Here is a 27,136-nt window from a genome sequence, read left to right on the forward strand (position 1 = left end):
AATCAAGGGTAGAAAACAAGTTCCAAATCTAACCCAGGCTGCATTAAAACTCCTGTGCACATACTTGGAAATACCTTCCAAGCCCTTGCTGCTGCCTGTGCTTTACATGTGTAGAGAGCTGGTGGTTACCTCCGGGCTGTCCCTCAGGGCATCGGAGCGGGGCAGCTCCGAGAGCTGCGAGAAGCGCCGGTCGTAAATGCAGAGGTGAAGGTGTTTGTCCAGCACCCTGAAATCCTCATAGCTCCGCTTCACGATCCAGCTCCTCCCCTGCAGAAACACAACAGAGGATCACATTTGGATAAGCTCCTCACCAGTTCAGCTTAGATAAAGAACATGTATATTTACTCCAGAGCAGCAGGCAGATCTGCCCGTCTTTCTTCTCAGAACGTTGCAAAGGGATGGAAGTTTTTTATGATGTCTCATGTTTTAATTTGTAGACAGCCATTCATGCCCACCACTAGTGTTCCTGCTTTCATTATTTAACTGTGGGTTTGGACTTGACCCAGCATAGAATCATAGAAGTATTCAGGTTGGAAAAGCCCCTTGGGATGACCAAGTCCAACCATCATCCCTACTCTACAAAGTTCTCCCCTAAGCCATCTCCACCAACACCACCTCCAAACGAGCCTTCAACACATCCAGGGATGGTGACTCCACCACTTCCCTAGGCAGCCCCTTCCAGTGTCCAACCACTCTTTACATGATTTTTTTTTCCCCCAATGTCCAGTCTGACCCTGCCCTGGTGCAGCTTGAAGCCCTTCCCTCTTGTTCTGTCACTGATTACCTGTGAGAAGAGACCAGCACCAACCTCTCTACAATGACCTTTCAGGTAGTTGTAGAGACTGATGAGGTCTCCCCTCAGCCTCCTCTTCCTCAGACTAAACATCCCCAGCTCCTTCAAGTGTTCTTAATCAGATTTATTCTCCAGGCCCTTCACCAGCTTCGTTGCCTCCTCTGTCCTCGCTCCAGCACCTCGAGATCTCTCTTGAATTGAGGTGCCCAAAACTGGACACAACACTCCAGGTGTGGCCTCACCAGTGCTGAGGACAGGGGGACAATCACCTCTCTACTGCTGGTCACACTATTTCTAATACAAGACTTATCTAAAGATTTTCACTTCCCTCTGTCTTACACAGATTTGGCAGCATTTTCATACACAGGGCGTCTTTGCACAAACGTAAATGACAAACCAGTTGTATAAATAGCATGAAATTAGATTCTACAGAGATAGAAGATACAATCAGGGATCTGAAGGCAGAATTGGAGCTTGCAAAATTTCTGTCAGATGCCCCAGGCAAATCTTCAGCTGAATTAAAAAAAACAATCTCTGATGAATAACACTAGCTGAAGGTTTACTCTTGAATGCACATCATTTCCCCAATTAAAATATGGGCAAGATCCACACTGCTCCAGGGGACAAGGAAGGGACCGTGGCAGCACAGCAGAATTTGCTTTGTGAAGCTTTTAATATCTAATGAGTACTTCTTAATGCTTCATGGCTTATTATGATCAATAAAAACTATTGTAATAATGCAGCAGTTTACAGGTCAAAGGATGTTATGAACAGTCATGAATCCTTTCACCACTCCCATGTGGCCCCTAAAATGAGACTACTCCTGTTTCACAGATGTGGACACTGGCCCTCCACAAAGCTTCCCCACCTTCTCTTTTCAGTGCAAAGCACTTTTGCAGTTTTTCCTAAAGTCAACTCCATGGCCTTATTTAAAAAGAAAAAAACCCTCTCTATCAGCACTGCATGCTCTGCTTCACACTCCACTTCTAGAAAGGATGAGAAAAACAAGGATGTCAGCCAGGTGCTGCTGTGGCACAGCAGTGCCACCACTGCAGGGGGCCAGGAGGAGATGTCAGAGGAAGGGATTTGGTTGCTCCAGGTTTTATGGTCACTCAGAGGCAGGGCCAAGGATTAAAAACCACAAAGGGATGCCTGGAAAGCAGCACAGAAAGCAGGGAATTGCATGGTGTAAGAGGGGACACGGCATCCTTTTGGTTTTCCATTGGGAAGGGATCTTGGAGCATGATCCCAGATGTGCTCACTGCACCCAGCAGGGTTCTGGACTTAATGCCCTCTGCACCTGAGCTACACAAAATCATGGTCACTGCCACTTCCCAATCACAGCCCTCTATGCTCATTTATTAGGCAAGTTCTAAGCATCATTTTTCTATTAATATCCAAAGCTTGCAAGGCAATTGTAAATGTAAAACATGTCATCAAGTATATTAGCTGTTTTCTGTCAAATTTATTTAAGACAACTCCAGATCACGTACTGTGCCCACAAACTCTGCTTTCATATCACAAGAAATCACCCATGTTTCACAAGCTCACACAGAGGGAACCTACACAGGACACAAATGCTTTGTGATTTCCAGAAGTGAGGTCATTTTACTTTTCGTCTAAAGGAGAAGAACAAAACCAGGAGTGCAAGTCTAATTATCTTCAAAAAGATGACAGTCTTTCCAGTTTCTCCATCTTTTGCAATTAAGTGGCTCTTGCTCTCTTGGCAAGTTGCCAGTATGACCTCGAGCTGAGCAGGGCTTAGTCACCAATGGAAAACCCAACAGACCAAGAAATTGCTGCAATCCTGTATTTGCTTCTCCCTGCTGCACCCCACAGAACATTGCAATACAACCCTGCCCACATGAAGAACAAACCTATTTTTCCAATGATCACAATTCTCTCATTAATTCCACAATAGTTTAATTTCAAAATTGTTGGATTGTAGATTTTCCAGTCTCTTAAGACTGCAAGAGTTAAATTTACAAGAAAGGAATAGCTGGGGTCAGCAAAGGGTTGGTCTGTGCGACAGGATGTGCAGGATCAGCTTGGAGAGAGGACACTACATAGTGTTCTCCTGGCTTCTGCTGGGACCCACTTCACACCACCACAGCTAGCAAGGCACTACTGAGCAGGACAAGCTCACCTCACCACAGCAGCTTCTGGCCCCACCATCTCTCTGGGAGGCTCCTCCTGTGCTCCACAAGGACTTGTGGAGCAAGGGCTGAGCCAGCAGAGCCCAAGGGTGGTGCAGGAAGGTAACCCAGAACCCCCAGAACCCTGCACCTTCCAACTGCAGCATTTGCAGCTGCTAAGCAACCAGCTGAGCCATCCCTGCAGGAGCAGCAGGCTCCATGAGGAAGGGTGCACAAGGTGGGGGACCAGAACTGCCAGCACCGTTCCCACTAAGTCAGCCCAACGCTGGGAATCACAGCCCTGGACCTCCAGCTCTTGTGCAGGGGTGCAGGACACCCGTGGGATGGGGCTGCCTGTTCTCCAAGCACAGGCAGGATGACTGTTAGACTGAGCATGGCTTCAGGAGCAGCATTACACATCACCAGGCAGCAGAAAGTGACTCCACCACCCTTTCCAGTCTGCCATAACTACAGCCCAGCAGCACAGATGCCTCACATTGCTCTCAGGGTTGTGTTCAGCAAAGCTTTTGCAGATTCAGAGCCCCAGTGATACATTTTTAAGCAAAATAAAAGCATCATATTTACAAGACGCTCAATTAACTTCACAGAAACGAATAATTGCAGCCATCTAGAAGGGAACTGGACAACACTCAGTGCTTCCCCTCAGATCTCCAGTACAAACCACAAGACAGTCCAGTCTAAACCCTCTCAGCTGGACTTGCAGAGATGTGTAGCCAAAGCAGCAGAACCAACAGTGACTTCATTCAATATCAAAAATACTACAATGTTTCACTGTACCCATATAAAAATTGTACATCTTGCTCCCATTTCCTGCAAATTCAAAAGTGCCAGAAGGGTTTTGCAAAAGGGTTCTTTTTTTAATTTAGAGTTAATAAAATAACAGAAACAAGTAAGTGACTGTTAAGTTGGTCTCGTGCTTTATAGCAAAGCTAAACATTCCTGGTGCTTGGGGCACAGAATATCCATAATGCAAAAATGCCTTATTCCCATTCTTAATGATTTCCATAAATTGTTCCTCAAATCAGCTTTTGACCACCTTCTAATTTTCCAATTCAATCTTACTTTTCTATTCTTTAATTACCGAGGGTCCTGATTTTAGAGAAGCACAAGCTCAAAACCCATTGATGTCAGGGGGCCATAAGGATGGAGGTGAAGTTAAGCACATAGTCAAGGGATTTCCTGGCTTCAGACCTTCAATTACAAACCTGGATAAGACAAATGTCATCAAGATAAAGAATCAAGTCTCAAATGAAGATTTCAATAATGCCATAAAAGAGTTTCACAATCTTTAAAAGGAAAAATTGACCACTGACACAACAAAACACCCTCTTGAAGAAAATCCAAGTGTTTTCTGGAATTTCATTTTACAGAAGCATTCACAATGAAAAGCATCATGACAACTATGGAATTTCTCATGTAATGGAGAATCTGGGCTCATTCCTACACTTTACTACAGCTTGATCTGTTCTCTCTTACTCCTCCATGCTGTGTAGTGCTAAACGGATGATGAAAGGCTGCTGAGATTTCAGCACACTGCACAGAGATGCTCCTTTTTTTCCAATTACCAAAGCAAGAATAAATGTCCTGCTAAAAAAATGAGTAGAGATTACTGAACTGATGATTTAATTTCCACTGAGCCAGAGATTTGAACCTTCCTTTAGTAAAACCATCATACTGACATCGTAAACCATAAAAAGCTACCCAGGCTTCACATCATATGAGAAGATTCAGAGGGACAAGGATTCAGAGGGACAAGGATTCAGAACCCCAGCTGCACAGGCAATGTTTTCAGCTCTAATGGTGAAACAGCCTAAGGAGGACAACACAGCCACAGCCAGGAGAGCCTCAACACAGCTTCTGGAGCCCTCAACACAGGAAAGACATGGAGCTGTTGGAAAGGGTCCAGAGGAGGCCACTAAGATGATCAAAAGGCTGGAGCAACTCTAGTATGAAAACAGGCTGAGAGAGCTTGGGTTGTTCAGCCTGGAGAAAAGAAGGCTCTGGGGGGACCTCTTAATGGCCCTTCAGTGCCTGAAGGGGCTCCAGGAAAGATGGGGAGAAACTTTTCACCAGAGAAGGTAGTGATGGAACAAGGGGGTAATGGTTTTAAACTGAAAGAGGGGAGATTTAGGTTAGATATTAGGAAGAAATTCTTCACCATGAGGGTAGCCAGGTGCTGGAACAGGTTGCCCAGGGAGGTTTTGGATGCCCCCTCCCTGGAGGTGTTGAAAGGCAGGTTGGATGAGGCTTGTGCAGCCTGGTCTGGTGGGAGGTGTCCCTGCCCATGGCAAGGAGGTTGAAACCTGAGGATCTTTAAGGTCCCTTCCAACCTTCACCCTTCTATGATTCTAAGTGTACATACTCCCTTAAGCACAGCCCAGTAGCTGACATGCAGCACTACCACCCCCAGGTTCACCTTCTTCTCAACACACAGCAGGGCAGCTGCAGCTTGGTGATGGTTAGTTTCATTATTATCAACATGACATGACTTATTGCAGTACTGCTTGGCTACTGTTGGACTGGGAAAAGCAAATTTAAGAGGAGGGTATTTCAAAACATCCTTTGCATTTTCATTCCCATAGTTAAAAAACCCATTTTCGCTCCATCATCTCTTAGACCTTTCAGCTGAGTGGTGCAAAAACCTTACTGGTGTATAACTGGGGCTCCCAGAACCTGAAGGCCAGTTCCATACAGGAATATTTTTATGTGAACTTAACTGTTTGCACTTGGGTCCTGGCAAGAAGCAATTCTTTCCCTGTAGTGTAGTGAAGAGCCAGGGGCTCCCTCAGAGGCATCCAGCTAACACCAGAGAAGGGAACAGGCTCATCTGTGTCAATATTTGTGACACAATTCATTCAGAAAACAGATATCCACAAGTTTTATAATAAAGATTTAAAGATCTCCTCTCCCCACTATGTAAAAGACCGTGTTTCCAGCTGATTGTGTTTATAGCTGTGCCAATAGGACCCCTTTTTGTCCATCAATGCCTCTTCAGGCCAGACAGGGGACTATTGAGTTCCAGCACGCACAACTTTCCTGTCCCACGGTCTCAGTATGTTTTCTCTGTAGCACCTAAGATTTATTTATTTTAAGACAGGGATAGACCTTTCTTTTCTGGTTCAAATGCTTATTTCCTGAGAGAAATCACATGGATGCTCTCATGAACCTTACCAGTCCACATGGAGATCGAGAGCAGAAAATGAGATGAAAGCGTGTGGCAAAAGTCAATGCAGTTTGACCCTCTAGTAAGAAAACACCACGTATTAAATGGCTGGAAAAATGCCAGGATCCACCAGAAGAATTTAACTCTGCCATGTGGGTGACTTTTACAGCTGTTTGGGTCTTGGGTTCTGTATGTTATTCCAGCTTGACCCTTCAGCCCTTTTCCTATTACAAGTCACACTAGAAAATGACTGAGAAATTTAGTCAAAACAGAAAACAAGACTAATAAAATCCATCACTTCAGAGTTTACTCAGGAAGTGTTTTTAGCTGGTGCCATAGGTGACTTTATCTAAGTTTAAGTTTGTTTATCAAAATGTCCTGGATGATTTTTAAGTTCTGGTTTATTATTATTATAACTTTAGCAAAAATGATAAATCTTGACCACTAGGCAGAGGAGAAAGTTTAGTACACTTCTGTGGTGAAGCCTTAACAGCCTTATTCTACAAATTAATTCCACATTCCACAAATTAATCTCTTCCAGCATTAATTTGTTATCAATTTATTATCAATTAATTGCAATCAGCAGGAAAAAAGAGTTTTAATGGAAAGCACTGCAGCTTTTCTTCTCTAAAAATTGCACTTCTTGAGCTCTGTGATTCCAGTTACAGATAGGAACACTAAAAACACAAGGGAACACAAGGCTGCCCAAGGCCTGGTCTGAATGACAGCAGCAACTTCCCTGCTTGTTCTGACCCACGTTGGAAACTCACCATGATGAGGTATCTGCAGCTTTCTGGGTGCTAAGCTGAAACAAGCCATGACCTTCCAGTGGTTTCTCCATCACTCAGAAGATCAGCTTTGCCAGAAGCATCCAGACCACATGCAAATATCTGGCTCAGGGTTTGGTGACAATTGGGCTTATTCAGGTAAAGAGGAACAAGGACACACTAAGGAGACCTCACACAAGTGGCATTTGAAATTGAAACAACCATTTTTCCTCCCTATTTCTGAATGGCAGGCTGGCAGACACCTCATGAACTTGGACCAGGATTTACAACTCTCAACAAGTGAGTGAAACTCCCTGCTCTCCTGACATCTTATAATTTAAACAATTCAGGATCAATCATCTCTTTAGCAAAATTATACTGTAAGAGCAACAGGTCACAGAGAGACATGGAGGGGAAGGGGAGGGTGGCCCCAGCATGGGGACTGTTTTCTGCACTTCAGAAAATTAATCCCAGCCACAAAGGAAATACTTCAAAGCCACTAACAGACCAACTGCTAAGTCAGGAGCTCAAAGGCTCCCGTCCTACAGGTAGCAAGGCAATGAGAGAATGCACATTTGTATTTACAAATTATTTTATGGACATCTCTAAGCACAACAGCCTCCTCCCCCTGGGCCCCAAATGTGTTATAATCTACTCAGCACTTAACCACAGAGAAGAAACAATGCTCCATCAAAGTAAGCAAGCAAGCACCACTGTCCTTTCAACCAAACCAAACAAAAAAGCCTTTGAAAATTACTTGCCTGAGGTTAGTAAAACAAAATAAAACAACCTCTGAAAATGAGTTGCCTGAGGTTTGCTGGAGCAGCAGCTTAGACAGATATAGATCTCAATTTTCTTCAGTCTCATTTCTTGGGCATGTCACTGAAGCAAAGAGCTCATTTATTTATTTATTTATTTATTTTTAAAGTGACCAAAGCACATGGGTATGTTTCTGTTTAATTGCAAGGAAGACAGGATTTTGTAGGTCCAAAACTAAGGAACTTCTTTGAACACCTCCCCCATCACCCCAGTGGTGGTTGCCATGCAGCAGGACACACACACATCACACCACTTCCAGAATCACTCAGAAGCACAGAAATAATTACACTCCTGGTGTACCCAGCACTGCCTCCATGACAAACCCCAGGATGAAGCAAGAAATATTAACAGTGTTTGGAAAATGCCACCTATCCCTGTACTCTGCCCCCAAGGGTGGCACTCAGAGATGCTCTTTCCCCAGGACACGTGTGAGTTTGGCTGCTCCTGCATTCCATTTCTCCCAAACCCCAATTAAATTGAGGAGGTCAGAACCTCCCTGCTCACTCCTGCTCCTTCAGGAAAGATTATAGAGATAAAACACATGAATATTTCAAGGAAAAAGGGACAGAAGCAGGTATGGCAAGAGAACCAACAGTATCCTGGGATGCATTAAGAACAGTGGGGCCAGCAGGCCAAGGGAGGTTCTCCTCCCCCTGTACTCTGCCCTCCTAAGACCTCACCTGGAGTGTTGTGCCCAGTTCTGGGCTCCCCAGTTCCAGAGGGACAGGGATCTACTGGAGAGAGTCCAAGGGAGGCTGCAAGGATGAGGGACTGGAACACCTGCCTGATGAGGAAAGGCTGAGAGACCTGGGGCTGTTTAGTCTTGAGAAAAGAAGACTAAGAGGGGACCTGATGAATGTCTATAAATATCTGCAGCGTGGATGTCAAGAGTGGGCCTGTCTCTGTTCAGTGGTGCCTGTGACAGGACGAGGGGAAACGGCACCAAGTGACAACACAGAAAGTTCCACCTCAACATGAGGAGAAACTTCTTTCCTGTGAGGGTGACAGAGCCCTGGGACAGGCTGCCCAGAGAGGCTGTGGAGTCTCCCTCTCTGGAGGCTTTCAAGACCCATCTGGACACGTTCCTGTGTGACCTGCCCTGGGTGTTCCTGCTGCAGCAGGGGGGGTTGGACTGGATGATCTTCAGAGGTCCCTTCCGACCCCTGTGATTTTTTGTTAAAGATAGAGCAGATCCAAACTCAAGGAAAGCAGGTCAAAGGGTGAAACATTATCTAGAAAGCACAAGAAAAAGAAGCAGCTTTGCACAAGTTTTGTTAGCAGAGCTGGAGCCACAGTGGGAATGTAGCTGTTTTTTTGCATGTGTTTTAAGAAGAAATGTTGGAAAGTGATGCCAAGACCCAGGAGATGAAACACTTCAGACAGGCCATCTATAATATCTAAGATCCCTAATGGGGTCTTTTAAAAAGATAAGCCACAAAGTTTGAAATACAGTATTTTAAAACCACAAATCAGTTAAAAAATGCATCATTAGAAAAACAAAGTTAGATCCTTTTCCTCCATCAAAGCCTGAGCCTTTGATTGCAAGCTTGCTGTACAGTCTCCAACAGTATCAGTTTGCAATGATGCTTCATGCCTGCATCCCACAGCCTGTGGGCCCGTTGGCAGCTTTTGAAGTTTGGAGGCTCCCAGCCCCTGCCAAGGATGAGGAGAACTCAGGAATTCACAGCAGGTCTAGGATGAGCTGCTTCCAAGTCATTTCACACTCCAAGTGCACACCTTGCTCAGCGAGTTGGGACCTGGTGTTTGCTGAACTAGGTGAGTTTATCCCGGGCCACACACCACAGAGTGACAGGGATCACCTGCTGGGTGGCTTTTATCAAACTTGGGGCACAAACCTGCTCTGGAACTCTAGGAAAGCTGTGAGGGATACAAAGATTTAAGGAACAAGCTCAATCATGTTCCCCCTGAAAATTCTGTCACCAAGTCTTCTAAAAAAAAAAAAAATTCTTGTTAATTTAATGCACAGTCAGTTCTAAATCCAGGTGGGTAAATGCACCTCTAGTTCTACAGGCAAGTCGTTCAGGTCTGAGGCATCATAACTGCACATCTTGTCTTTCTCCTGATGCTTGTTCAGCCACTTCACATCTAACATTGCTCAAAGCAATGTTACATCAAAGCAACTGTGCAGCCTGCAGAGGATTGCACTGGATGAAGCTGCTTTGGACCACCTATCCCAAAGGACTGTCTACTTTCCCAAGTAACCAGGCACTGTCGTGTAGCTATTTAACATGTGTGCATGTTAAACTTCTCCATAAGGAATACACATCAAGGCAGCTAAGAAAAACAGGAACATCCACCAGAATCCTCCTCTTCTTTTGGAGTTAAACCAAGTCCAGCACTTGGAGAAATTGTAAAACAAGTAAAATTGCAGACAAACTGCTCCTCTGCAATGCATTTACACTTGCTCAGTTATGGGCAGGATTCAGTATCTCTTCAGAATAAAGCCAACTGTCCTCTTCAATTTGTGGCCGGGCCCAACCTTGTCTACAAAGCACCACATGACAATCAGAAGCCCTGCCAAAATGCATCACTTACAGAAAGAAACCATAATCACTACCCTGTCCTCTTCGATTTCAACAGTGATTTTCACTTTTGCTTCAGAGCTAAGTAGAATACAATTTGGACACAAGAAGATTGATCTCTCTAATTCAGAGCTTGCTTTCTGAAGGCAAAATGCCAAAGGACACGACATTAACAAACTACCATATAATTGTAAAAGCTTCTGTTGCTTAAAAGAAACCTGTCGTGGCAGCACATTCATGTGATACTGCATTTTATCCTGCAAAATAATTCTCTCTCTTCCTCATCATTTCTTCCTACACCAGGGCTACATTGACCAATCATTTCAGCTGGGAGGTTTCCATCACAAAACACCCTGAGGAGTAGAGGAAAGCAGCTGCTGCCATAAATCACCCTCTGCTCCCTTTCCCAAACAACTGCACAGCAACTCAGACCCATGCAAGGCTGAAGAACTGGTAGGCTGCAACCTCGTGATGATCATTATCAGATACTCTCTTTTCCAAGTAAAAAAAAAAACACTCTTAAATAAATTCACCAATCCTTTTTTTCACTGGGGTTTACAGTGAAGCCATAAACATGGAGCACAGTGAGCCTGTCTTTGGTCCACTGAGGGGACAGCTTGAAATGCACCTCAGTTTGCACCTGCTGAAGGAACATGCTTCAGCACAAGCAGTTCCATGGCAACATTGATCTCTGCAGGTGTTGCTCAATAAATAAATCATTCCATTCAGAATCCATGCACAGACAGATCCCTGTTATCTCAAACATCCAGAGACAAGAACAAGAAAGGACCACACTGCCCCTGCTTTCAAATTAAAATAATGAAAAAATCAGATCACCACGAACTACTGCTGTCTTTCACCTCATTACCAGCGGATAGATTTACATGCAGGAGTCCTGAATCTGCTCAGTGTGTGGGCATGGAGTGAAGGAAAAGTCCATCAGCTGGACAACAGAACCTGAGCCCTGCTGACACACGGATGCTGCTCCTGGACTCATTACATCCTCCTGCGCAGCACAGAAGACAACAGCCAACTTCTGTATTTCCATTTCATAGTCCCAAAGAGCACAAATATCCTGGAAATGGCCACAGCAGGTGGCACAACACTTGGAAGCCTTCCTCCTAGATCCCAGTGCAGACACCTGCCGGCTGCCCAGCTGGGCGCTTCAGAATGAAGGGCAGTGATGACAAAAGGACAACAATGCCCCTTCCCTCAAAACATTTTACATGTCTAAATTGCTCGTGTACATTAACCATTAGAGAGCTGCACACCAGCCCCATGATGAACAGAGGATACGGTGGAACAGGCTTGTAAAACAGGAGAAGGACACAGCACAGGGTTAATCCTGTTGGGTGCTGAGTGCTGCCCTACCCAAATCGTGTTCTGCAGCAAAACCCGCAGTGCACAGGCCAATGGTATCTTGGGGTGCATCAGGAGCAGTGTCGCCAGCAGATCCAGGGAAGTTCTCCTCCTACTCTACTCTACCCTCCTAAGACCACATCTGGAGTGTTGTTTCCAGTTCTGGGCTCCCCAGTTCCAGAGGGACAGGGATCTACTGGAGAGAGTCCAACAGAGGCTACGAGGATGATGGAGGGACTGGAACATCTGTCATATGAGGAAAGGCTGAGAGACCTGGGGCTGTTCAGTCTGGAGAGGAGAAGGTTGAGGGGGGATCTAATTAATGTCTAATTAATACATGAGGGCAACATAATAATACAAGAAGGCAGGGACAAACTCTTGTCACTTGTGCCCTGGGACAGGACGAGGGGCAATGGATTCAAACTGGAGCCCAGGAAGTTCCACCTCAACATGAGGAAGAACTTCTTTCCTGTGAGGGTGACAGAGTCCTGGGACAGGCTGCCCAGAGATGCTGTGGAGTCTGCTTCTCTGGAGACTTTCATGACCTGTCTGGGTGCCTTTCTGAGTGATCTGCCCTAGGTTTGGTCCTGCTCTGGCAGGGGGGTTGGACTTGATGATCTTCAGAGGTCCCTTCCAACCCCTAATATTCTGTGAAATCCCCAAAACACAGTCAGTCATATCCTTGTCCTAAATTATTATTATCCTAATTAATGAATGAATCCAGCATTACCATAACAGCTACAGAGTAAGAGATATTAATTATGCAGTTCTTAAAGGCTTCTAATTCAATTCAATACCTCCTCTCTTCCCTACAGATGTTAGTTTACTTCAGAAAGCCTGGAAGAGACCCAAGTTTTGCAAAGACACTCCACCTTGGCAATGCTTTGGCATCTCCTGAGCTTTTGAACACAGCCCAACAGCACTTCTCAGGCTGCCTGCCAGTTTCGTACATTCTTGATTAATGCACATTACTATTGTCACTTCCTTTTTATTTATGGCTGCTGAGAGCAGAAGGCATGTAGTGTATGACCTAAGATCAACGGTTCAGGCACAGAACATCAAGTGATGGATTAGCACTGTGGAAACAAGGATTTCTGTTGCTTTCTTTTGACTAATGTAACCCAGCTCTCCTCACCCGAGAAATGCTTAAGACAAAGGTTGGAACATTTGTGAACATCTGGAGGTACAGGCTAAAAACATCCAACCCAGGAAGGCCTCTGGTCAGGTTTCAAAACGTTTTGGGGGACTTATAAATAAATACTAAGTATCACAACAAGGCTTTTCAACCACTTGGAAACATGTGAGGCACCCAGCTCTCATGGGCAAACCCGTCAGTAGAACTTACATTTCTCTTGGATTTTGTTGCTGTCATCTTCAGGCAAGTGGTACCACGTGTCATAAAAGTACAGAAAACAAAATATCACAGAATCATAGAATGTCTTGGGTTGGAAGGGACCTTTAAAGGTAATATAGTCCAGCCTCCCTACAATAAACAGGGACATCTCCAACAAGACCAGATTTCTGAGAGCCCCAACAAGCCTGACTTTGAATGTGGCCTCCACCACCTCTCTAGGCAACCTGTTCCAGTGGTCCATCCCCCTCATATTAAACAATTTTTTCCTAATGTCCATCCTAAATCTACCCTTCTCTAGCCTGAATCCATCACCTATCATTACGTGCCCTGTGAACAGGTCTTCCCCAGCCTTCTTATAGGTTCCTTTCAGGTACTGGAAGGTCAAGCAGGGGGGAAAGGCCATGATGGTGTCCAGAATTTTAATGCATTTTAAACCAGAGTAACTTTCCTTAGCCCTTCTGAGCAGACAAAGCTTTAGGACACACTAAGGGCCCTACACACAGTTTGTAAAAAACAGAGATCAGAACATATTTGCATCTTCCACCTGCTTCAGTTTAGCTGCACCACCACTGAAGTGTTCCACCACCCACAGGGTGGGTTTTGTTTTCATCCATGGTAGGACTCATCCAGCAGGAGACTGCAAGAGGTGACACTTTACCTGAATCTACTATTCAATAAAAGGACACAGTGACTGCTTTTGCTTAGCAAAATCTTCTTTAAACAATAAAGGCAGAAAATGTTATATTAAGGCAGGAGAAGCAGGTTAACACATATCCTAAAAACAGATTTTGCATTGGGTAGGATCCAGCTTGGATGTTCCACACAGATATAACCCACTAACAGAACCGAGACCAGCTTTTCTCTCTCTCTGTTTTTTTGCAATATATATATATAAACCACACACAAGTATGTACGTGTGAGTTAGAATTTGTCCCTTAGAGTCATCTGTTCAAAGAACTGTAGCTTTGCACAGGAGGAATGGGAATAGTAACTGTTCTCTGGGTGTTTGAGCTTCTGTCACACAAGACAAAACTGTTCTGAAATTAAAGAACAAGAGGGACAAAAGACAATCCTTTAAGACTCAAAACAATCACAAAACAGGTTTTTGAATGTTCAACTCAAAGATCCTACTGCAAGCAATTTGTGGTTTTTAGTATGGGCGACACAGGCAGACAGAACCAGCAAACCATGCTTCAGATGCTAGCAGGCTGAGTAAGACATTTGCTTCTGTGGAAATAGATTCCTCTGGCCTCTCCCCACAAACCACCCAGGATGGGGAGTCCTTCCATGCCTGTCTGTTCTTCCTGCTTGGCTATCCCATTTTTTCCTGGCATTCTCTGCACTGCCCTTGAAGCACTTATTATTGCAACCACGCTTCCAGCCATGGAAGGCTGGATGGGATTGCCTTCTGAGTTTTGCTAACAGTTTTCTTCGAACAGAAGATACTGAGCTTGAATCTCCTGCAAGGCAGAGCTGGGAGATTCAAGTGGGATATATTTGCATAAATGCCTTCATCTAGTACATCAGAGACCTTATTCTATCAATCAAAATGAACAGAGCACAGACAGCACTGGCTGCCTTCAACACAGGACAGGAACAGGGCAGAGCACTGAGCACCCTGCACACAATGCCCCATGGCTCTCACTGCAGTGTGGGGTCTGCAAGTTTGAGCAGAAAAATGGGAAACAGCCCTGGATCTGAGAGCTTCCTGCTTTGAGAACAGCCTTAGAAACCTGCCTAGGTTGCAGAAGAAAGAGACTTACTTTGCAGGATGTTGGCATTAGCCCATGGAAAGCAGGAAAGGAGGAGGCCAGGAGGCTTTGCTCTGAGATCTGAGATCTGTGTTTAAGGGACTATCATGAGATTTAGTCCTAAGACTTCTTTAAAAATCACTCATGCTTGCTTGGTCTGTCATTTCTGGTTTCCACTGCCTGTCATTTCTGCTCCCACAATCTCTCTGTGATAATGACAATGAACAATAAAAACCACAAGAGATAGCTAGACTTTAAGGTCTCCCTTAGAACTTGAACATTTTTACAATGGGCCTCTTGTTCTCCCCTTGCCATTTGAAATTTCACAAAACATGATGTCTGTGGTGTTGAAATTCTGCAAATCTCATGTTGTCATTAGTACTGCAGGCTTTTTATTTTCCTTTCCTTTTTCAAAATAAAAGTTTAGATCAACCATTCTTATAATACTTAAATCCATATGCAGGTAGTTGCTGCTGTAATGTCACACAAATCCAAAAACATGAAAACCCAGATTTTCAGCCTGCTTTACAACTCAGCCAAACATGCTGGATGGATTAGCCTGTTTCAACCTTTTCACAGCATCCTACTTTTGCTGGTTTACTCTCAACACACATAGTAACCCCTTTGAAATGTCTTGCAGACCTTGTAAATTCTTTGCTTATCCCCATGGAACCTAGCAAGGATTGCAAACACTGTCAATAGACCTTCACAGCCTGCAGGTACAGCAGAAACTCATAAATGTCTCAGACATTCCCTGTGGTCCTTTAAGGACTCTGGTTATGGATAAGGCTTGAAATTATTCTCTGCAGAGTTCAGCAGGTTCACAGGTACAGCCCTCACAGCACACCTTTCAGTATTTTATCCTTCTCTGTTTCCTACCCACAAAAAAAATATAAAACCCTGCCTTTGTCATTTGCTAGTTTCCATGTTTGAATTTGTTCAAAGAAATCAGAAGAATCCTATCTTTCCACTTTTCAGAAACCTTGGAACAGCTCCCTCTCTATTCCCACTTCTTTGTAAGAGCTAATGAACTAGATCAATTTTTTGAGGTTTTAAGTAGAAGAAAAGCTGAATAGAGACTTTAAAAAACCCCTCTGAACCTCACACAAAGCTTGTGTTTCATAAGCTGACTTGCAGCACAAACATGTCACAAACACAACTCCAAAATAAATTTTCAAACCTTATCTGGGTTTTGATTTTGCAAAATAGGCATCAAACAATAATCCTTTTACACTATTAAATTATACGTACAGATGGGAAAGAGTCTGATAGAATTTCCTGAGTGTAAATGCTGAGCTGTAGCCTGCCAAACACAGCTAAGACTGAGCTGGGTGTTTTAAAAGTCTAATGTTGTGAAGCTTTGGTTTGTTGTCTGCTGCAGAGTGAAATGACAAAATAAATGTCTTTTTATGGACCACACAACACATGGATTGTATCTGCACAGTCCAAACTGGCCAAGGCACAGCAGTGTAACACATTCAACCCCCAAGCTTGGTTTTTAGCCTGTTTGTCTAATATCTATAATCTAAAATTGCCAGGATGGCTAAACACTCTTGCATTTCATTCCAACCCCTAGGATTCTGTGATTTCACTATATTATCTGGTTTTGTAACAAGTTACAGATATCTTAAAGCTTTTACATTTATATGGGCTTAGCCTTAAGCAACAGACTTTGTTTTTTCTTTCTCTATCTAAGAAATCCCGGAGGTTTTTGCAAGCTGCTGCAGCAGGCTGAACACCAACACTAGCAGCATATCCAAAAGGTGAGCAAAGTGAAATTTGTTTTACAGGCTTTTTTTTTTCTCTCTCCTTCAATATTTTTGGCCTGATGCAGTTGTGTCCTGCCAAAATCTCTCCCCACTGCACTGTCATTCCATGAGCTATTTCACACCTCCCGTTCAGTTCTAACGTGGAGCCAAACCCATCCAGACACCACTGGTATCCAACGCCTGACTGAATGGAATCTTTCCCTGGACATTAGGAGAGGCCCGGGGATGTCAGGGGTGAAGTATCTCCACGGTAGAAATGATGCTCAGCTGTGCAGCTCCTTCCATGCCTGTTGGTTCATTGAATCCAGATGCCACAAGTTTCTCACGAGCTTTGTTAGAGAGAGGCAGGGACATGGATGAACACCCGAGAGGTGAGTGACAGGCTGCAAAGCACCAGAGAGTCTGGAGTGTCACACAAGCTGCTGGGCAGCTGGGCTCACTTCCAGCTCTGTGCCCTGCCTGTGTGTTACTCCTGGGGCTTGGCTCCTGCACGAACATCAGCTGCAGGGCCGAAGGACACAGCTATAACCCAATGTGTCCTGCTGATCTTTAGAGATGTCAGTAAGATCAGAAGCACTATGCTTCAAGGTTAGAGAAAAACTGCTCTGCAAAATATTGGCATTTCTACAGGCCCACCTGAAATAGTCAGGAATGAATAAAAGATTCATCTCTACAGTAAGAACTGTGAAAGCAGTCCCAAAAGTGAGGACTCAAAATGTATTGAAATTCCAGCTTCCCTAGGGCCCCTAAAAAAATCTCACTCTTGGTCACTGTCCTGCTCTTGGCTGGGACTCAGCCATGTGTCCACTGTGACATTTTGCAGTGCTGCTTGTTAGCTTGGACCCCTTTTCTAAAAAGTGATGATTTTGTATGAGGCTGCTACAGCTGGGCCAGAGCAGCACTGGTATGACGCCCAAACAGTCCACTTGAGAGATGCTCACTTTCTCTCCCCTCTCCCAAGAGCACTATTTATAAGCACACGTACATACCAACATGTGCACGTGTGTATTGCACTGTATGAGCTGACAGAAGAGAGGAATTACTCTGAGTTTTTGTCACACCAACTCCACTGCTGCAGCTCAGTGTGTGCCCAGCTCCACCTCCAAAGCAGAGGAGGATGCTTTGCTCCTCAGCTCCCTCCACACACCCTCCACCAGTGAGCAAAGAGTTAGGGGAGAAGAGCAAGTTCACTGCAAATTCATGTGTCTGGGTGTAGTGAAGTCACTGTGCTGGGACAATCAGACTGGAAATGCTTCCCTGCCCCACACAAGTCACATGAAGGCAACACAGGCATCCCTACTCCATACATTTACTTTTGGTACCAGAGAAATGTCAGCAGAATCACAGAGCTTTAAAAGGAGAGACAGACACCACAGTGATTCGCATTAATGTTCAGCACAAATTGATAAAACGGATGCTCAAGAAGTGCTGAGATGAATCATGGAAAGAACTGCTATGCTCAGACCAGCAAAATTACCACACACAGGCATCAACTCTCAATTGAATGTGTCAGTGCAGCATGTTTCTTACAAACAATTTCACTCAGCTTATTAAAATACGACAACCTATTCTGTGGAATTCTACAAAGTCACTATCCCCAATATTAGCAGAGAACCTGTGGCACGAAGTGGCAGATTTATCTGCCCAAAGCATTTTGATACCAGAGTAGCAGGGGAAGGATTTCATACCAGCTGTCTGGAGACATAACTGGGAACAGCTCAAGAATCCCCCGCTCCTGGCTGCCAGCACAGGCCTCCACCAGCAGCACCACTGGCCGCATCACGCTCCCTCCTGCCCTCCTGTTCACGTGCCTGTTGTGTCCCTGTGTCACTGCACAGTCCCCCAGGGGACAGGCATACGTAGGCAGCCTCAGCACGCACAGTGGTGTCTCTAGGCTAAACACTGTGCAGCTCTGCACCAAGTGTAGCGAGGATATTTTGCTGAACAGACTCCTTTTTCTCCCCTGGATGCTCCTGTTCTCGAAACGCGCCGGTGGCAGCACCACAGGCAGCATCGCTGTGAGGGCTGAGCTAGTGAAGAAGTGGAAAAAAAACCCACCACACATGCCACAGAGAAGTATCAGATCCAAGTATTAGGAGGCTTTGCTGCCAAACACAATGCAATACACTCTGCAAAACGAGCTGGGGGGAGAAAACATGGCATTTACCTGACAAGAGATCTGTACCAGGTAGACCAGCTCCTTGGATTCGCAGCCGTTCCTCGTTACTTCATTCTGCTCCTCCGGGAGGGAAAGCTACACCAGGGAGGGGGTGGAGACAAGAGGGAGAGAGAAAGACCAGGTCAGTGAGCAGGGATAAGCCAGGCATGTAATAATGCATGAAACACAACATTCACATCAACTTGCTCCAAGACATGCTGAGTATCAGGGCATCAGGGAAGTGATTCTCTGGCTGGAGCTGGCAGATAGGAAACGTGCAGCACTCATGGCTTCCCCAGAGCCTCGGATGCCACTGGATTTTGGCATCTCACCTGACAGTTTAAAAATAAAAATATGGTTCAAAAATAAAACAGTCAGAGGAAGGCAAACTGTTCAAGGCAGGGATTAAACCTCTAGCTTAGAAGTCTGCAGAATTAATTGTTCACTGAAAAGATTTCTATAAATATTCATGTATCAGATAACAGTGATCTCCATTTCCAACTTTATTAATTTCTTATTTTATATGTTCAGGCAGACATTAGCTAATAAAACATATCTCCTAATTTCAGTGTTTCAAACAATTTACCACAACAGAGAGCTTTATGGCACCATTCATCACATACAGTGTCATTAAATACATCAGGATGTGCTTATTTTCAGAGCAGAGAGGAGAGATTTAACCATGTCATTCCTCTACATGTAAAGTCCTACAACTTGTCCTATGACTAGTCCTTCTACTCCCACTAGTCTTGATATCCTATACTTGAAATTACCTGCATCTAATGAACTTCTCTGAAAACAGACATTACAAAGTGATCACAAACAAATTAAGACTGATTGCAAAGCAGATTAAAAAAATACAGTGTCTTCCAAAAAGCTGTTTTATAAAAGAAGCAGAGATCCATATCCAGTGCAGAGCCCCAGGAAGACAAAACTGTGCAACACTCCCTTAAACATGGATCAGGAGGAGGTATCTGAGCCTCTAGACACACACAGCCATCATTGCTACCTTTACTCCCTATAATACAGGCAGTCATTTGCTCAGATAAAGCACTGTTGGACTTGCCAGAAGAGTTATTCACTTTCTTTTTTAAGCAGAAATGACGCCAGCTTAAAAATACAAAGCACTGAAGAAGAGTTCAGGACTTTTTACACAAATGTCTTTTGGAACAACACTTTCTTCTCTTGGAAAATGTGCACATAGAAAATTAAGTCTGTAAGAAAATCATAACTAGCTAAGACCAAAAAAACTCACCAAGGACAAATGAAAGCAAAAACAAACAAAAGACTGAGAAGAAAACTCACAAATTGCTGAATTTTCATGAACACAAGCAGGAGAAAATCAAAACCAGGTGATTGGAGGCAAGTACCTCCTGAGAAGGAGGGAGATGTAAGGCAGACATATAAATGACCACCCATACCCAGAGTGAATTTCACTTTGCATTTTGCCAGTATCTCTCTCTCTCTCTTTGTAAGGAAGCTGCAGAGCAGACAAATTCAGCACTCTTCCTTCAGGAGACCTAACTTCCTGAATACTAATTTCTGATCTGATGGTTCTATACATGATTGCAGAAAACTAAAAGAGATTTTTGGACTAAACAAAGTCTTTGGACTGCCACAATTTATTATATTTTTACAACATTAACTGGTTTTAGAGGAAGAGAGAGCATGTGTTCAAATGCTCACTGCTTTCTTGTGCTGGTTATGCCAACAGAACTTTCTCTTGCTTTGTGGCAGGTTTTTTTGGCAAGCAAACACAAATTTTCCATCAAAGCATTTGTATCAGAACTCAAGTTTGCACTTTCAGTCTCCCCTGTTACCTGACAGGGTAGAGCAGCATAAAAAACTGGTACCTAAGAGGGGACATCAAACAGCCTTTCACAGAGGCTGCTCTTTAATAAGGAGGAAGCAGAAAACCTTACAACCCTGTGCAAGCTCTTGATGATTTGCATTCAGAGCCACCTCCATCATCAATCACCTCTCTATAACACCCATGAAATGTCTCCCTCGGCCACTGTTGTAGCTTCTCCTCTACCACTTTCTCAGCACACTCTTTTTTGGCTTCCTTCAACAGTCCCTTGTACCACCTATAAATTCTCCCTTCAAAGCCAGCTTTCTTCTGTGCAGCTTTCCAGGGAGAACTGGAATGATCTTCAGGCACGCTCACATCCTTGTAAAGCTGGTGTGCAAGACAGTCCCAGAGATAAATCTCTCTAACTGCTGCAGAGCATCTTGCACATGGTGAGATTAATTCCACTAAAAAAATGGCATTCCAGAGACAATTTTAAGAATGACTTTTCTATGTGTGTAACAGATTGTAGCCTGTCACCAGTAATGCCATTAAATGTGACCATTATTTATTTCTGCATTGCACATTCCCCCCCACTTTATCATCAACCTCCACTATCAGATTTCCTATTTGAAGTGCTACTAACTTTTGAAACTAAGAGTCCAAGAAAAACAAAATAACAAAGCATGCAGTAAAGGGAAGCTAATACACTACTGGAGATATTTTCCAGGTTTGTCAGGTACCAGGGAGCTCCAGTTCAATTAAATGTGCGTTTTCTACTCAGGGAGAAAAATTTCCATCCTCTAATCTTCCCTATGCTTATTTAGGGCACATACACCTACTTGATCAACTCACAAGGAAATTTCAGGCCTTGCCTTCCTTCTCAGTGCTCAAGGGCATCACTGCTCTTCCCCTTCACACCAGCAGAGCCAGTTTGCAGCTGACAAACCAGCAGCCAGGCAATGAAATCACCAGCACACAAAGGCAGCAGCTCCCTGAACATACCCCAGGCCAGATTCTGTGCAACACAATGAGGTAGAAAAAGGTATGGGCTGAGTTAAGACAAAGGTTGAATTGCATCACTTTCCTCTTGCATATACTGTAATTTACACCAGTTTGGACTCAAGTCAGGCCAAGCCTCTACACGAATCCTCCAGAAATAGCAAGTGAATCATCCGTAGGCGTCAGGTCCATGTGTGTAGGACGACTAAGTCACAGCAAACTTTCATTTGAAGACCATGCCAACCCCAGGACTAACCTACTGATTTCTATTCACCAACTGTACACCCACGTGGTTAGTTTCCACTTTCATGTCTCTGAACGTCCACATTTTGACAAACTCACTGTAGTAAGAAGTGACATTTTAAATCCATTGTACTGCCCTGCACACATGCAATGGTCTAACTTCTGAATAAAGCTGTAGCAGCTAAACCAAAGGCTGCTCCTCTTCCTGCAGCCAACCTCACACCCACTCACACAGGAAAATCTATTGGTTTCATGTAACTGTCCTTGCAGCAAAATACCCAGAATATGAATATTTGCTATGCTCCCTGTTCCCCACTTTTCTGGTTTTGCTCAGTTAATAGACATATATTCACTCTCTTCCAAAAATCGTGGATGACATGATGTTGAAAAGCTTTTCCTCCCGCAACATCCCTTATAAACAGAACATCCTGGGAAGTGTAGGAGCACCTGGGCATGACTGGGAATCCAAGGAGCACAAAGCAAAGGCCTCTCTTGACCTCAGTGAACTCTGAATATGACTCACAGGCAGAATTTGGTTAACCCCAAACTGGGAAGTTGATTTTCATCTTAGACAGACCCAAGACAGCAGGGTCTGGAGGATATCCCTGAAACAGTTTCTATTATCATCTGAGAGAGATGAAATAACCTGTAAATAGTGCTTATGGAAACTGACCAAAGTGTCAAACAGGATACTTCATATATATGGCTTGCTACATAATCTGAAATGTTCATTTTTCACATTGAAGTTGGCTGTCAAACTTCCTGACCAGGATGAACAATTATGATGCATTAGGTTCTCTTAGGTTCATTTATTATTGGATTATGTATGTGTAGCTAGCACGAGTAGCTATGACTGACTTCATAAATAAGGTTTATGGTCTCCTAATTTTTTCAGTGGTAGCATTTTATGATACAGAAAGAAAGCCTTAAAGACCACAGAATCATAGAAACATAAAACCATTCAGGCTGGAAAAGCCCCTTTGGATCACCAAGTCCAACCATCATCCCTACTCTACAAAGTTCTCCCCTAAACCACATCCAACAACACCACATCCAAATGACCCTTCAACACATCCAGGGATGGTGACTCCACCACCTCCCTGGGCAACCCCTTCCAGTGTCCAGCCACTCTTGCTGTGAAATTGTTTTTCCTAATGTCCAGTCTGACCCTGCCCTGGTGCAGCTTGAAGCCCTTCCCTCTTGTTCTGTCACTAATGACCTGTGAGAAGAGACCAGCACCAACCTCTCTACAATGACCTTTCAGGTAGCTGTAGAGACTGATGAGGTCTCCCCTCAGCCTCCTCTTCCTCAGACTAAACATTCCCAGCTCCTTCAAATGTTCTTAATCAGATTTATTCTCCAGGCCCTTCACCAGCTTTGTTGCCCTCCTCTGTCTTCGCTCCAGCACCTCGAGATCTCTCTTGAATTGAGGTGCACAAAACTGGACCCAACACTCCAGGTGTGGCCTCACCAGTGCTGAGGACAGGGGGACAATCACCTCTCTACTGCTGGTCACACTATTTCTAAGACAAGCCAGGATGGTTCAGGCAGAGTGCTGGAAACTGTGTCAAGGTATGGTTCCAATTTGCCTCTACACAGTCAGAGACAAGTTTGTGAGTCTCCACTTTGCCCTTCTGCACACACACCCCCCAAAGAACTGAGGAGTGTGTGAAACCAGGCCAGGCAATTCCTCCCCTACCTGCAAATGATGGGCTTTGTGCAGCAAGAGCTGCAGTTCCCAATGCAATGACGTGCCAAAGGATGGGTAACTGTGTTAAACCAAATAGCAGGTAAGTTCTCCAAGAGCAGGAGGCCAGTGGAAGAGGCCATCAGGATCTCACAGTACCTCTGATAGTAACGGTTTCCCTTGGTAACCTGACAGATAAAATTAAGCTACATACCTGGTTCATACATAATTTTGCTAAAAAGAGCAGTGCTTCCTAGCCAAGACTTTATTCACCAGATACACAGTCAGGAGTAGTTTCAAAGTGCTCCTGTGGCTTTCCCACCACCTGAGAAGCAGCAGCTGCCCATCTCTAGTTAGGTAGCAGATAAAGACAGTGATCACAGGAGCCTCCTGCAGAGGATAATCTTCTGGGTATCCCTCTTGTAGAGATAAACAGCAACAAAGTGAACAGGAGGGTAAGTTATGATACGGCACATGAAGGAGTCCTGCTCCAAAGCTCAGTGGTGCTACAGAGAACAGTTCTTTGCACGTGCATTTTTCTTCCAGAACCGGGTTTGCAAGAACAAAACCACTCTCATTTCTCCTCTCCAAAGTGGCTTTGGAAGCTCCCCTCTGCCTTCCCTCCAAGAATAATCCTCACATCAAACTCTGGCAGATCTGTGCTTGCAGCAAAGCAGCAGGTGTTTTAAAGACCCATGTGTTTGTCTGGAGCTCCTCAGTTTCAAGCCCCCAGTGAACCTGTTTGGAGGTGCAAGAGACCTGCCACGTTCCCTGCACAGATCCAAAAACTGACTGTGCAGAGGACTTTGACTAGAGCTGAGGCAGTTTTTACATGGCTTGTTTCACAAGGTTCTTCACTTACCAGTGTGACCACAGACAGAAAAATAATGAAAAACAAAATTTTGAGATTAATACTTTTTTCTGCTCTATATGCTCCTCTTCTCAACTACCAAAACTTTTAACAGTCATCCCAAGGGAAACCACTACATAAATCTGTTGCCAAGAGTAGGATTGTTGGCTACTAAATTTAGGTGCCAAATCCTCAGCAGGTAAGAGCTGGCTTTGCTTTGCAAGGTGAGTGGAGCTGGGTCTGCTTCTCCCAGCTGTGCCTCTGACCCCAGATGTCAAAGCAAGCTCATCTAGAGAGTTCTGGCTTTACTTTCCTCATTTCCAAGTGATGTTAACTCCATCAACCAGCTCCCCTGAAGAAAGGATAATCTGTGCAAAGCTTAGGAAGCACAGGTTTGATTCATCTATGACACTTTATTTCAATTTCTGCCTCATAAAGCCATGAACCCTTGTCCTTGATCTCACTCACACACAGGAATCTCAACAAGTGATGCAGAGCTGGCAGGGAGCCAGCAGGCAGAGCAGCACACCCTGAAAGAGGAGTTTACAAGAGCTTTGGCAAATATATCCTATATCTTTGATAACCAACACCATGAACTTGCCTTGCTTCCAATGACAGAACTCGTTTTGCAGAGTTGTCACCTAAAGCTTAAAATCTTGCAGCTAAAAAGATGTCAAAAATTAAAAAAGAATAAAACAGAAAATAAATCCTGGCAATGCAATGGAGGTAAAGTTAGAATTCCTTGTGGAAGGCATTCAATAATTAGATTATAATGAGTTAGAGAATGAAAACCACAAGCCAGGAAAGCATGCTTGATTTCATCTCCCTATCTCTGTGTAGAAGGAGCAGAATCATTCCTCCCAAACTCCAAACCTGCCTGTACCACTGCGCTTTAAGTAAACTAGTCCACCAAAAACCACCTCACATCAGTGGTGTGGAGCCCACACTGAGCTCGGACACGAGTAGGGAAGACCACACTGGAGAGCAGCAAAAGCCTGTGGAATAACTGTTACAGCCTCTTGGAGTCCATGTCCATATTCCACACAGCATTTCCTGAGCTCTTTCCTAAACTTCTCTGACTGACCAGCAAGTGCACCTGGTGAGGAGCTCCTGAACATACAGTCCTGCCCATGTTCTGGTTTAATCTGCAGGCATGAAGTGCAATACACACGTTATTGCCATAAAACCTGCTGCAAAGCAACAGATAAATTGCACCTACCTGCATGTAACATAACGCAAACCATGTGAAAAACACATTTTATGGCCAATCAAAGCAATTAAGTGCATAAAGTTACCACAGCAGCTTTCTACAGATTAAGAGAACCTGCCATGCTTCAGAACCACAGAACCATGAAGGTTGGAAGGGACCTCAAAGATCATCAAGCTCCAACCCCCCTGCCATGAGCAGGGAACCCAACCACCAGACCAGGCTGCACAAAACCTCATCCAACCTGGCCTTAAAAACCTCCAGGGATGGGGCATCAACAACCTCCCTGGGCAACCCATCCCAGTTCCTCACCACTCTTAAGAGTGAAGAATTTCTTCCTAATATCTCACCTAAATCTCCCCTCTCTCAGTTTAAAACCATCCCCTCTTGTCCCATCACTATCTTCTCTGATGAAAAGCCCCTCCCCAGCTTTCCTGTATGCCCCCTACTAAAATGATTAGAAGTTTGCCATGAAGCAGAAGCAGACTAAGCCTCATTGGCCTTTCTCTTTACGCCTCAACCTGTCCATCTGTGCCCCCCCAACCAACTGGCAGCACCAGGCACTGTGGTCCTGGCAGGAGGAAGAGGTGACAGGAAGATGTGCTGGGGCACATGAATCAGCCCCACAGCCAAGCAGAAACGTCAGCAGGTTTCATCTCAACCAGAGCTCACATCTGCAGAGACCTCGAGAAGAAATGGCAAGAATGCTGAAGAAGTGTCTTTCGCCAGGAGTTTGAAGTCAGTGGAAAGGCTGATGCTTTTCCTGGCAGAGGATGTGTCATTGTTCCAAGGGAACCTGGTAATCTTTGTACGTTTTTCCGAGATGGAATTTCAGGTTAACTCCCTGGTGAATGCAGCCAGACACATGCAACTGAAACTTGTGCCGCTCATACTCGGCCACAGCAAAAGCTCATTAAGTCTCCAAACCACTATTAAATCCAATTATTTTTTCTTGCAGTATTTGGGAATGGTCTCTTTTTGTTGTTTTTTTTCCTAAGCCACCACACTTCTAATGTCTCCTTGATGTCTGCCCTCTCCTTAATTTACGATGTTTGTGCAATTCAGACGAGGGAAAAACCACAGGACAAATGTCACCTTTATGCATCACTTTGGAATGTAGGTATTGGGTGAAAAGTATGTCTGAGAGCAGGAAACATGAGGCTAATTATCCTGTGAAACATTGCTATGTTTTATGTATTAAAAAAAAATAATTCTAGGACTCAAATATCCTTGGGACAAACCCTGAAGAAATTAAAAGCCTCAACCCTGATCATACTTGGAGTTGCAGGCTCATAGAAAAAGCTGTTATCACCCCTCTTAGCTGCAGTCTCCTTTCACCATCTCCCAGATTACCCTGGTGATTCAAACACTATTTCATTCTCATTCAGCTGAGTCCCTTACTTATATCAGTTTGTCTTATAAATGGACACCTTCAAGACCTGTTTTTTGATATATTTGCAGCTATTATTTTATTATATTTGAAATTTTACCTTGGTGAATCATTTTATCCAGGGAAACATTTTCTAAGTAATTATTCTGACAGCATAAATGTATTTATTTGGCCTTTTTTCCCCCCTCTCTCTAGATTTATCTTGCTAAATGTACTAATTACACTCCCACACAGTTCCCCATCTTCTCCTGCTTTCTCCTTTTCATACAGGACTGTAGCTTCAGAGCAAGAAAAGAACATTGCCAGCAGAGTGGCTTCTTTACCCAAGCACAACTA

At 44.2% G+C, this 27,136-nt stretch overlaps 2 protein-coding genes across 3 annotated transcripts in view; both read right to left on the reverse strand.

Moving 5' to 3' along the window:
* Positions 1-18,728, reverse strand: part of ARHGAP32 (Rho GTPase activating protein 32) — a 97,752-nt gene extending 79,024 nt beyond the window's left edge. The window contains exons 1-2 of one of the 2 annotated variants that reach the window (XM_051638475.1): positions 18,642-18,728; positions 130-267 (exon numbers count right to left, since the gene is read on the reverse strand). The gene's annotated coding sequence lies outside the window, so the exon portion shown is untranslated. The remainder of the gene's footprint in view (positions 1-129; positions 268-18,641) is intronic. The other variant, XM_051638471.1, reaches the window with a different exon arrangement.
* The window catches only part of LOC127393336 (rho GTPase-activating protein 32-like), a 102,734-nt gene continuing 75,700 nt past the window's right edge, over positions 103-27,136 (reverse strand). Inside the window, exons 6-7 of the mRNA XM_051638304.1 lie at positions 18,642-18,728; positions 103-267 (exon numbers count right to left, since the gene is read on the reverse strand). Of these exons, the coding sequence (XP_051494264.1) occupies positions 103-267; positions 18,642-18,728 (252 nt within the window). The remainder of the gene's footprint in view (positions 268-18,641; positions 18,729-27,136) is intronic.

This window comes from Apus apus, chromosome 22 (genome assembly GCF_020740795.1).
Source record: "Apus apus isolate bApuApu2 chromosome 22, bApuApu2.pri.cur, whole genome shotgun sequence".
Taxonomy (NCBI): Eukaryota; Metazoa; Chordata; class Aves; order Apodiformes; family Apodidae; genus Apus; species Apus apus.